Raw genomic sequence first — 13654 nt, 5'->3', positions numbered from 1 at the left:
AAGAAATGCCATGAATAAAGTGAAAAAATAGTTTCCTTTGGCACAAGGCCAGTCCTACAGTTCAGCTCTTAGATGCTATCTCGAAACAGATGATGATGTTGGGAAGAGAGACAAGATTACCCCCTTACAGCAGGACGAAACACAAACTGACGGTGACAGGGTGGTGTGGGGGGTGAAAGCAAGTGGTGGCACATGAAGTGATAAAGGATAACTGTGCAAAGCTTATAAAGCATAGGATGAACTGGATTATGATAGGATGGGATGCCTGAATTGATTAAATTATGTGATGCTTAATACGAGTCTTACTGATAGAACTATCGCTTAGGCTTCCATTTCTTTATCTAAAGTTCCCTTTCCATTTTGTGTGTCTGCAGTGTTTCTAACATTCTTTGGCTTGGCCAGCATTGGTCTGAGCTGTCTTGTGGCACTCTTCTTGTACCATGTGGTGTTTGGAGTGAAATACCTCGGCATTCTCAATGGGGTGGCAGCCTTCGTCATCATCGGCATTGGTGATAATATGAAATAATCAATCTATCACCTTATCAGCATTACATATTTTAAATTTAAATGTACTTTGGTCTTAGCCGGTACCATCTTAATACAAAGCTCTCTCTCTCTCTCTCTCTCTCTCTTTCTTTCTTTCTTTCTTTCTTTCTAGGTGTGGATGATGTGTTTGTGTTCATAAGTACCTTCAGACAGGCAGCTCACCTGACTTGTTCAATGCAGCGTATGATTTATACAGTAAAGACAGCAGGCAGAGCCACGTTCCTGACGTCCTTCACAACGGCAGCAGCATATGCTGCAAACTCTTTTTCACAGGTGCAGTCAATGAAGCATAAAAAACATGTCCTGACAATCGTTTTTCAACATTTTGACCATTTTGAAGGCTGCATTAGTTTTTTCTCAAGGGGCCTTAATCTACATTTTCTTCCATTTTTGTTGTTCCCTTATGTTTTTTTTTTTTTTTTTGCACTAAAACATAGTTTTGTTAAAATAATAATTTACACTCTCTCTCTCTGATTTTGAGAATTACACAGGCTGTTTTTGCTGTACAAGTCATATAATATACAGTGCTATGGAAAATGATTTGCCCCCACCCTGGTTTCTGTTTTTGTGTATAAATTTCAAAAACATCCATCCATCCATCGTCAACCACTTATCCTGTGTACAGGGTCGCGGGGGGCTGGAGCCTATCCCAGCTAAAATTGGGCGAAAGGCGGGGGACACCCTGGACAGGTCGCCAGTCCATCGCAGAATTTCAAAAACAGTCTAACATAAATTTCAAAAACAGTCTAACATAAATCAAAGGCAATCTGAGTAAACACAAAATACAGTTTTTAAACGATAATGTTGTTTATCGAAGCAAAAAAGTTATCCAATACCAACTGGGCCTGTGTTAAAAAGTATTTGCCCTTAGTTACTAAATCCCCAAATCCATGAAACTGCATTTCATAATGGGGTTCAGCTGGACTAGACACACACAGGCCTGATTACTGCCAGCCCTGTTCAATCAAATCAACACCTAAATACACATTTTTAAGTAGCATGAAGTTGGCTAAAAGGTCTCACCCAGTAGCACACTATGACAAGGTTGAAAGAAATTCCAGAAATGATGATGAGGAAAAAGCTGATTGAAATACACCAGTCTGGGAAGGGTTATAAAGCTATTTTTCAAAGGCTCTGGGACTCCAAAGAACCACAGTGAGAGCTATTAACTCCAAATGGAGAAAAGCTGGTAGGGTAGTGAACCTTCCCAGAAGTGGCGAACCTTCCAAAATTCCTCCAAGAACACGACGACTCATCCAGGTAGTCACAAAAAAGCCAAGGACTACATCCAAGGAACTACAGACTTCTCTCGCATCAATAAATGTCACTGTTCATGACTCTATCAGAAAGACACTGGCCAAAAATGCCATCCATGGAAGAGTGGCGAGGCGAAAACCACTACTAACCCAGAAGAACATTAATGCTCGTCTGAATTTTGGCAAAACACCTTGATGATCCTCAAACTTTTGGGAGAATGTTCTGTAGACAGTTACATCTGGCATAAATCAAACACAGAATTCCACAAAAAGAACATCATACCTACGGTCAAGCATGGTGGTGATGGTGTGATGTGTGAGGATACTTTGCAGCTTCAGAGCCAGGGAAACTTGCAATAATAATTGCAATAAATAGGAGTGGTGCTGGCGGCGTAGTGGGCTAAAGCACATAACTGTTAATCAGAAGGTTGCTGGTTCGATCCCCACGACCACCACCATTGTGTCCTTGAGCAAGGCACTTAACTCCAGGTTGCTCTGGGGGGATTGTCCCTGTAATAAGTCGCTTTGGATAAAAGTGTCTGCCAAATGCATAAATGTAAATGTAAATAATTGAGGGAGGGAAACATGAATTCTGCTCTCTACCAGAAAATCCTAAAGGAGAACGTTCGGTAACCAGTCTGTGAGTTGAAGCTCAAGCACAACTGGATTATGCAGCAAGACAATGATCTAAAGCATAGGAGTAAGTCCACCTCTGAATGGCTCAAAAGAAGCCAAATTAAAGGGGTCATGACATGAGAAACCAAATTTGCCTTGATCTTTTGGTATATAAGAGGTCTTTGTATCATTAAAACGTCCTGCAAGTTTAATATTTTAAGACGTCCTCCCCATTCTAAACGAATCATTTATTTAATCAAGCTCAAAATAGAGCTCGTTCTGGATTCATGGTTAGAAGTGACGTGACGGTTAGAAGTGACGTACCAGCGTTTGCATATGACCGCCTCCAGCACAAGATAACTACGCTTTAAGCGCAAGACAACTACGCTCATTTCAGTATCGCCGTCGCCTCACAAGTGTTCAGTCGATGGACAGCGAGCTCTGACAGAGACTACTTGTGCACAGGAAAATTACGATGCCACACAGATGTGCTGTTCCTGGCTGTGGTCAAACAAAACCTCTGAATAAGCTGCCGAAAGATCCAGGCGTCAGGGAAAAATGGATGCAGTTTATTTTTTGCGGACGTCCCAGTCACGGCAGTGTTAACTTAAGCGTTTGTTCTGTACATGTTAAGGATGACTGTTTTGAGAACAAATCTCAATATGATGCTGGCTTTGCCAGAAAACTGTTGCTCAAAGATAAGTCCGTGCCGACTATTCTGGGAACAACGACGACGCAAACTGTAAGTAATCTATTTTAAACTTTAAACTACTTTTTAAAGCGCAATTTCATTCATTATGAATAATCACAGTGTTTTTAATTAGTTTACTTGCATATTGTTCTGGCTGGGGCGTCAATAATTGATACATAGGCACTGACGTTAGCCAATCATAACAGTGGGCGTTAACACTGAAGTCTTAAATGGAAAACGCCCCCAAAACAGACTGTTTGAATCAGAGGATGAGAAACAGGGTGGGAAAAGGTCATAAATCACTAGATTTTAAAAGTTTTTCTTAAAAAAAAATATATTAATACTATAATTGCACCTAAGGGAACATAATAATACAATAAAAAAACCCATGTCATGACCCCTTTAAAGTTTGAGTGGGCTAGTCAAAGTCCTGACTTGAACCTGATTGAGATGCTGTGGCAGGACCTTAAATGGTCAGATCATTCTGGAAAACCCTCCAATGTGGCTGAACTAAAGCAGTTCTGCAAAGAAGAGTGGGCCAAAATTCCACCACAGCTTTGTGAAAGACTGATCTCCATTTATCAGAAGCGTTTGGTTGCAGTTGTTGCTGCTAAAGGTGGCACAACCAGCTATTAAGTTTAAGGGGCAGTTAGGTTTTCACATTGGTGATATAGGTGTTGGATAACTTGTTTGCTTCAATAAAAAAAAACTATATTTTGTGTTTACTCAGGTAACCTTCATTTTTTGTTATATCTCATTTGAATATGTAAGACAGTTTAGTATGAAAAATACACAAAAATAGAAGAAATCAGGATGGGGCAAATACTTTTCCACAGCACTTTTTATGTATATGAAATAAATAATATACTCTAGATATGTAAATGTCCACTTCTATGACCGGTTAACCTGATATGGCCGAAAAACAAACACTTAAACCAGTAGTTCTCAGCCCTGTTCCTGGAGGCCCCCCAACACTGCACATTTTGTATACCTCCCTTTTCTGACACACCTAATTTAGGTCTTGTAGTCTCCACTGTTTTTGATTAGGGAGATATCCAGAATGTGTAGTGTTGGGGGGCCTCCAGGAACAAGGTTGAGGACCACTGACTTAAACGGTCACTTTGTTTAAGATGGTATGACAAAATAAGTCAAATGTCTGAGTGAACTGGTAGGTTCACAAGTGACCTTTTTGTAGCTCAGGATCTACATCAATCAAAGAATAAACACAATGAGCACAAATGATGAAATAAGCTGCAATGACATATAAAGCAGACAGTCAAATGATTATTTATCTTTACAGAGAACTATGTTATTCCAACTCATGTTTTATTCAGTATTGGAGGAATGAGAATCACGCTGACTAATTTTATTTAAAACATGCAAAGAACTGTAACATTTCTGACAACACATGACCTTTAACTGTTTTGCATGTGTCATTAGATCCCAGCGGTTCATGATTTTGGGCTGTTCATGTCCCTCATTGTGAGCTGCTGCTGGCTTTGGGTGTCCTTTCTAATGCCTGCTGCTCTTTGCATCTGGACCCAATGTGGAGCTGCCCAGCATAATGCCTGTCCCAATTGGTAGAGTCTTCCTATAGGTTTTCTGGCCTATTTCAACATGATGTGATATCTCCTTTTGATAAATGTGCATCATTTTATCATTGTTTTGCTTATTCATTAAAGGAATAGTTCACACAAAAATGAAAATTCTCTCATCATTTATTCCCCCTCATGCCATCCCAGATGTGTGTGACTTTCTTTCTTCAACAGAACACAAACAAAGATTTTAAGAATATCTCAACTCTGTTGGTTCTTTCAATGCTAGTGAATGGTGACCAGCACTTTGAAGATCCAATAACTACATAAAGACACCAGTGGTTAAAATCCATGTCTTCAGAAGCGATATGATAGGTGTGGCTGAGAAACAGATCAATATTTAAGTCCTTTTTTACTATAAATCTCCCCTTTCACGTTCACGTTTACTTCCACATTCTTCTTCTTTAGTTTTTTTGGTGATTCCCATTCTTTGTGCATATCGCCACCTACTGGTTGGGGCTGGTCAAAGGTGGACACTGATGAAAAAAAAGGACTTAAATATCGATCTTCTTCTCACCCACACCTATCATTTTGCTTCTGAAGATATGGATTAAAACACTGGAGTCGTATGGTTTACTTTTATGGTGCCTTTATGTGCTTTTTGGAGCTTCAAAGTTCTTGTCACCATTCACTTGTATTGAATAGATCTACAGAGCTAAGCTGTTCCTCTAAAAATCTTATTTTGTGTTCTGCAGAAGAAAGAAAGTTTTACACATCTGGGATGGCATGAGGGTGAGTAAATCATGAGAGAATTTTCATTTTTGGGTGAACTATCCCTTTAAAACTGAGGTTTTCAAAACATACCTGTTACAGGTGGAACACCCTAACTAAACTCTCTGCCAGCCCCAGCCCCAGCCCCAGTCCTCTTTCAGATGAGGATGATGTGGCTCTCCTAACTGTAGAAATGGAACCAGGTAAGACAGACACATCCCTGACCCTTCAGATATGCTTGAGCAATCATACAAATATTCAACGAGAATATAGAGAGATAGAATGTCTTGGAAAATCTTTACAAAATTAGGTGATTTTTTCAGAATGGAGCCACATGCTTAGAGTAAAGTAAAGTGGAATCAAAAGCGGAGATATTTATTACTTTTGATAAGATTGCAAATACAAAACGTTTTTGTTTCTCTATTTTGGTCCAGGTCTGTGTGACTCCGAATCAGATGCAGCCCTACTGTCTCTCTCTGTAGAAGCTCCATTGGACACGTCTATTGTGAGCGGTGTAGGGATTGTCAGTGCGCACATTCAGAGGGTACTGAGACACTGGGTGGCAGAACCTGTAGTGAAGAAACGTAAAACTATTATAGGTGAGCACACTAACATCTTGATTAAACTAAACATATGGAGTTATCGCTAAAGACATGGGTTGTGTTTCAATGCCTAGACATGACAGTTTACTACCATTTGCTGATTTGTTAATTAATATACTGTAGGTGAAGTTGTCTTAAACATTATTTAGGTTGATAAATGGATACAATTTCATTCACCTAACAATCAAAATTCCATCAAATTGAACTGACTAAGTTTTATAAAAAAAATTACATTAATAACATTTAAATATATTGAGGTTTTATTAATTAAATTTTGTTTAAGATTACTCAATAAAATTTTATGGCATTTTGTTATGAAATTGAAATGCGTATATCTGAAATATAGGCACATAGTGTGCTCTCCAGAGGATCGTTTGATTAGATATTTATAAAACAAAACAAAATTATTTCACTTTTTGTTAATTTTGTGTATTTTTGGCATATTTTAAAGTGCCGACATGCCACAATTTCAAACACGTTTAAAGCCAAGGGTTAAAGGCCGAAACATACTTCACGCTAGTACGCAAGCGCAGACAAGAACACTTGGCCAACGCATGGCCAATGCTGGTCCCGTTGTACATACAGTACATTACATGTTGCTCTGGCATTACAAACCTCAGACCAAAAGAGGGCAATAGATTATTTAGGCATGACCACGAAACCGGTGCTGCATCCGAAAACAGGAAAATGCTGCCTTCGGAGGCTGTAGACGGAGGCAGGATGAAAATAAGGTGCTTTTCAAACAGTTCGGAGACCAGTTCCTTCAGAGTTCCATGCATTAAAAACAGCTGTCAGTTAAGCCATTAATTGATTAGGCAGTTCGTTTAAATAGACTGGGGACAAAAATATATTTTTCCACTATGACAGTTGTCGATTGAAAGAAGAAAATCCGTTCTAGTGCCCCTTGCGGCAACGCTGATAATGCAGCGTGTACATGCGTTGGGTTATGAATTGAACACTGACACATTTCACAAAGCAACGACGAGTGACATCGAGTTTGCATAGTAAGGTGTGTCTGTGTTCACGTACTTGCGTATAGTATGTTTGGCTGGAGCCTCTGCTGCACAACTGTTACATTTCATTCGTAAACAGGGGGCGTGTGCATGTTCATTCACAATTATCATAATCCACACCCATAGAAAAGGCATTTAAGGAAACTTCAGACTCGCTAGTAAATGAGAATAGGAAGCTTATAACATCTATGCAAACAGTAATAAACTTTTTTTTTTCAAATGGAATGCATTCACATCATAAAATATTGATTTAGCAAACACTTGCATGTTCGTTCTTAAAAGAAAGTGAGGAACTTACAGTCATCGCATGCTTTTGCTGTCATCTGAGGTTCTTTTGTCAATTAAACAGTCCAAGAGGTCAATAAAAATGGTTTGTGTTTAGTGTAAAACATTTTTCGGGAGAATGTCCACCACTATTAATCTTCACTGGTTCAGTTGAGTGCATCACCAGCGTCATTGGTGAAACTTCTCGGGTAAATCATGATGGTAACAGTGATATTTTCTTTGCAACAGGACAAATCTTTAAAGATATTGATAGAATGCCTGAAGAAGTTCTTTGACATAAACGCTGTAAGATATTACAGATTTGTAAGCTAAACGACAGTGAACAAACTTTTTTTTTTGACTAATGTTTTGAAAATATGAAAACTTTCATCAATCAGAACATTTATGCCAGAATGGCTTTACAAACGAATTGTGTTATGCTCAAGTTTTATGAATGAGGCCCATTATTAGTATAGTTTTTTTTTTTTGCACCAAAACACTCATAATTTAGTAATATATAATAATTTTCCTCCCTGTCTCTGGCCCTCTGTCTGAAAAGCTCAATTTCAAGCTCTCTGGCCCTTTAAAACTTCAATACAAACACCCACTGTTATGATTGGCTGAGAATGTGCAGCCCCTCCAATACAGCCATATATGATGTGCAAATTCGAAGAAAGTGAACAAACTCCACAAGACCACAACATTTATAAAACTACATTTCAGGATTAACATCAACCACATTTCATCTGAATAAATTAAACAGTTCACACAGCATCATAAACTATCAAACAGTAATTACATATGAAATATTCATGAATTAAATTGTTTAATTACGTTTTTGTGGTCCAATAGAGTTTTAACTGCCCCACCTTTTAATAACAGTTCCCTTTCAGGGAACTCAAGCTGCGTATGATTGCTATAGGACACCGTCCGAGTGTCAAGTGGTCTGAAGTCCTTATACAATCATAACAATTTATTGGCTGAGCCCTTAGGGAGCTACGTCACAGGCTCCATAAAGGCGCTCGCGTTCACCATTGAGTCAGATTTTCTGTTCTTCAGTGCATGAATTGTCTAGGCCGTGTTTGTTTCTAGCCACTCACATCAAAGCGAGGATTATTTTTCTCCCTTTTGCTTGGCAAACACGTAAGGACGTTGTGGACTCAGTGTACATTTCAGACCAATTTCAATGTGTTTTTTCCAAATATTAAAAGGGACAGATGAGGACAACAGCGCTTCGTCAAGGCTCGCAGTTTCTTACCACAAGGCGTTATCCCCACTTGCTCCCAGTTCTACGGCCTCCAGATTTGGAGCTCCGTGCGCTGGAGCCGTTTGGGATTTTGGCTTTGTGTCTGAGAAGACAGGAGTGCGAACACCGGAATCCTCCTCGTGTTAGTCTTGTCGGACATGGTCTTTAGCTAGCTCAGCGGACATTTTCTGACAAAAAACGCATTGTGAGCTGTCGCATTTAAAAAGGTGTATGAGAGAATTTGCTGTTGGACGGTAAGGTTACAAAATGGGCCCCTTTGTCCCTATTGACTTTTTCTGTGTCGTTCTGGGAGAATACACATGAATAAGGCAATGGAGGAGCGGCCTCAGCCACTCTCTTACTCCCCCCTCCCCTGTTTGAAGCACTGTTCGCTGCGGAGTGGATCATGCATGGACTGATGAGCCTGGCCGCAGAACAAATGGAGCTGGAATAAGAGAATATTCCCCAACTGAGTGAAAGTGAACCAACGTGCGGATTGCTTTGTGGGTGCCATTATTCTCTTGGTATTCTATCAGGAGATGTGAGGTAATTTAACTTGTTATTTTTTTTCTTCATGGTTCACGCGGGCGTTTTGCCGAGAGAACAGACACGCACTGCTATCTCTGCTCAATTTTTCCAATGGTGGCATGGATGTTGCTCTTATCAGACAGCTGTTGGATCGACAAACGCCTTGAGTTCTCTGGCTCCGTTTGGACTTTCCTCGCTTCCCACGTCTCACGCTGGGGATCGAGTTGGTCAAGGTGATGCTTTTGTTTACGAGGGTGATAGACAAGAGACACAAACCTCCTACGAATCGAGGTTAGCAACGCTCCCCTCCACAAAGGTGTCTCATAGACGAGCTCTTAAGGGTTCGTATTGGCACCATTCAGAAGACCGTACTTCTGACCAGCCGAAGCCCACTAAAGTATTTATTGTTGAAGCGGAGTTCACTTTCAAATCAAGTTTCTTTATGTCTCAAGCACTCGAAGTTGTCTGCCTCACACCTCCCCCCACCACCCCCCTCCATGAATAACACGAAAAAAAGTATGTTGAGTATTCTCAAGTACATTTTCTATCTTTTGTGCAAAAGCACTTTGTCTCAAGTACTACACATTGTTCCCCAGTTATATGCTAGGACCAGTTTAGTGTCTAATCGGTTTTTCAGTACACCAATTTAGCTCAGTTTCCCTTGTAATTTGCGCTGGTGAACGAGCATTAAATACCTTCAGCTTTAGTTTTGCCTCTGCCTCCATGACCAAGGGTCTCAGGACACAAGTAATATAACTCTTTGTCCAATAAGTATAGGTCTACACATGAGCCTGATGGGTTTCCTGTGTAATGAAGGGCGAGCCCCCATTCAGTGCATGAAACTGGACTGTATAACTGTTCACTGTTGTTCATGCCTCGAACGCCCGACAACCAGAATAGGTTTCAGTTATTAATTGATATTATATTTTCAATAAATTTCGTTATAATTAAAAGAGAAGGGTTTTGGTTTGTTTTGCATACACGTGTCAAAGGCTGGCAGAGGATGCCAGTGCTCGAATTCAACCCTTCGTTGTTCCCTTTTTAATCTAAAATGATCTATGGACATAAATTTTCCTAAGAGAAAAATCTAATATTGAGACTGTCTGTTATTAGTCCCTGATTCCAGGGTGGTGCCCGTCAACTTTAATCCTAATTAATATTCTATTGATTTTGATAATTGACAATTATCTTTGATGATTGTTGAATTTGAAGGATCAATAAGCTAGTGTTAAGTCTAATTAGTGTTTCATTAATTTTAATAATTAATTATTATCTTTGATAATATACATTTGTTTGGGGTCAAATCGTACCAATTTTGTGTCCTTCCATTAGGACTTGCACTGGCACCACACACTTTCACAAAATGCATGGATACAGCTATGTCACACTTGAGGCTTCAAGGCATTTGCATTTTTAATTATCTCGATGATTGTTTGGTGCTAGCAGGTGCACCTGTCTCCAGCTCGTGTTCTCATTATGTCAGTGTCTAGCGATGTTCGGAGTTGGACGGATTCTCCCTGTGAGAACATTTCACAGGCTTTTCGGGCTCATGATCGCGGCATCTGCTGTCATTCCCCTGGGCATTTTGCATGCGAGACATTTTCAGTGATGGATGAACTCCACAAAGTGACTTCAACCACTGACGCATGCACTTCGTCCCTTCAGAGTGATGCGTGGGTGCTACCAAACTCTGCTGCCATGGAAAAGGTCCCGCCTTCTGAGGTCGGGCATTCTGTTGGGACAGTTGTGTCGCTGCAAGGTGATAACGACAGACACCTCCTCCACGGGTTGGGGCACTGTACACGATAGTCGTCCAGAGTCTGGAAGGGCCAGCAGCAATATTGGCACATAAAATGACTGGAGATGCTTACAGTGCTTCTAGAATTAAGGCTTGTCCTTTCAGAGATTCAGTACAGTCATGTTCTCATCCAGTCAGACAACAGGACAGTGGTGTCCTACATCAATTGCCAGAGACAGGTGCGCTCTCGTGCAATGTTGCACGTCACATTCTTCTGTGGGCAAGGGACAATGTACTATCTCTACAAGCCGGACCGGATGAACCGGATGAACTTGGGGGCGGATCTCCTGTCCAGACAGGATCTGATGCCTGGAGAATGGACATTATATCCTCAGATTATGGAACAAATATGGAGTAGGTTTGGCACAGCAGTAGTGGACCTGTTCGCTTTGAGTGAGATATCGCACTGTCCCCTCTGGTTTCCGTTATCGCCCCCGGCACCGCTGGCGCATCAGTGGCGTCTTTACGCATTTCCACTGATCTTTCCGCTGCATGCAGGTCTGCAGAGGGTTTGAGAGAATTGGGTTCGGCTTCTGTTAGTGGCGCTGTATTGGCCATCTCAAGTATTGTTTTCGACTCTGGTTTCTCCTGGAAAAGATGCCTTGGAAGATTCCAGTCTGAGTGAACATGTCGTCTCAGGCACAGGGCAGCATTTGGAACCCCTGGCCGGACTTGTGGAATTATGATGGGTTATCCCCAATGTGGTTCATACCATTCTAAATGCTAGAGCTCTATCACCAAGTAAGCTATAAATGTTTAAGTGGCATATTTTTGCTTCTTGGTGTACAGTGAGAACCGGAAATCCAGTTCACTGCCCTGTCTGTAAAGTGCTGGTATTTTGTCAGGAGAGTTTCGGGGCCGGTATTGCCCCTTAAAGTCTATGTTGCCGCTATAGCTGCTGAACATGCGCTTATCAGTGGAGTCTCTATTAGCAGACATTCTCTTGTCTCTCTCTTTATGTGCAAGGTATGCAGGCATAGACCTTTTTGTCCCATTCACGTTCCTTTATGGGATTTATCTGTCATTTTAGAGGCACTCTCTGGTTCTCTGTTCGAGCCTTTGATAACAATTACTGATACGATTTTGAGTCTCAAAATGGCACTTCTAGTGGCATTGGCATCGTTTGGGAGAGTCAGTGATTTGCATGTGTTGATCAATTGAGTGTTGATCAATCCATTGTGTATGGATTTTGCACCAGTGTGTTAAAAGTTTGTTTTAAGACCAAGTTGTTTCCACGTCATTTCACTCGCAGACCATTATTTTCAGACTTTCTCTCCTCCCCTATTTGAGTCAGAGGAGCATGAAAGGTTACATATGCTTTGCCCAGTTCGAGCTCTGCGAGTTAATGTTGACAGTACTAGCCAGTGGTGTAAGTCAGAGCAATTATTTGTGTGCTTTGGTGGCTGCAACAGAGGTGTTTCGTTGTCCAAGCAAAGACTGTCTCATTGGATTATAGAAGGAATTTTGAGTGCTCACGAAGCACGCAGCTTACCTTCGCCTTCGGGTATTCGTGCCCATTCTACGAGGAGCCTGGCATCCTCATTGGCTTTGGCTAGATGTGCATACTTGGAGGACATTTTATGGTGGCAGGGTGGTCCAGTCTGCAAACATTTGTTAGATTTTATAATCTGGACGAGGGTTTGACTCATAAAAGAGTCATCTGTGGCTCTGCAGATGGATTCTATTAGACACACTGCATGAAAATCAAGCATTAGTAGTTTGTGTAGCATTTGTTCCTGTGTGTGCCTGTGTGTGTGTATTTGTGTATGTGCCTGTGTGTGTGTGTGTGTAGATGACAGGGCAGAGAGGCACCTCTTATTCATACTGTGGTGTGCAGCACATGTGACTGTACATTATTTCTTTAAATGACATCCTTCTGCTGTTTTTTCCTCCCCTTTTCTCCCCAATTTGGAATGCCCAATTCCCATTGTGCTCTAAGTCCTCATGGTAGCGTAGTGACTCGCCTCAATCAGGGTGGAGGAGGATGAATCTCAGTTGCCTCAACGTCTCAGACCGTCAATCCGCACATCATATCACGTGGCTAGTTGAGCAAGTTACTGCGGAGACATAACGCACGTGGAGGCTTCAGCTATTCTCTGCGGCATCCACGTACAACTCACCATGTGCCCCACCGAGAGCGAGAAAAACTTTATAGTGACAATTTATAGAGATAATTTATCTTAACATTAATTTGGGTTTAATTAAAAGGCACCACACACTTTCTTTTGTTTAGCTACTGTACTTGTAAAACAAAAAAAATCTACTTCATCCTTTAGCCCACTACCACCAGTGCTAACACCTAAAAGTACAGTCCTGCTCCAGCACTCCTCACAACACTATAGGAAAAGTGGTTTTAGAAAATGGATGGATGAATAATAAACAATAAATTATACAGTATACTCATACCTCTTATGAACATGTAAAGCACTATTACTGTATAAGGTTGTTATTAATAAGCGGAATTAATAAATGGTGAGCAAAATATCTTTCTGCTAAAATACATAATCTATGGATTAGTAAAGTGAAAATTCTGTTTTGCTCAGTTTAATGTGTTTCTTATTCTCAATGACAGTCTGTTCACAGTTCAAACAAAAGAGCCCTGAACGTCATTCTTCATATGCCTGTAACAGTGGAATAAGCTTTTATCAGCATATCAGAGTGTTGTGTACACAACAATTTGAACAAACATCTGTTATGTAAATGCATATTTATGCCACCCCATTCATCATGCATGTCAATAAGCTAAATTAGTCTCTGTTTTTGCCCAGGTCATCAATGCTCTTTACTCT

At 40.7% G+C, this 13654-nt stretch overlaps 1 protein-coding gene across 1 annotated transcript in view; it reads left to right on the top strand.

Moving 5' to 3' along the window:
* The window catches only part of LOC127630481 (protein dispatched homolog 3-like), an 80238-nt gene that overhangs the window by 41535 nt on the left and 25049 nt on the right, over positions 1–13654 (top strand). The window contains exons 5-9 of the mRNA XM_052108036.1: positions 375–509; positions 659–819; positions 4549–4688; positions 5517–5617; positions 5849–6013. Coding sequence (XP_051963996.1) covers positions 375–509; positions 659–819; positions 4549–4688; positions 5517–5617; positions 5849–6013 — 702 coding nt within the window. The remainder of the gene's footprint in view (positions 1–374; positions 510–658; positions 820–4548; positions 4689–5516; positions 5618–5848; positions 6014–13654) is intronic.

This window comes from Xyrauchen texanus, chromosome 37 (genome assembly GCF_025860055.1).
Source record: "Xyrauchen texanus isolate HMW12.3.18 chromosome 37, RBS_HiC_50CHRs, whole genome shotgun sequence".
NCBI classification, from domain to species: domain Eukaryota; kingdom Metazoa; phylum Chordata; class Actinopteri; order Cypriniformes; family Catostomidae; genus Xyrauchen; species Xyrauchen texanus.
This window is presented reverse-complemented; position numbering and strand designations above follow the sequence as displayed.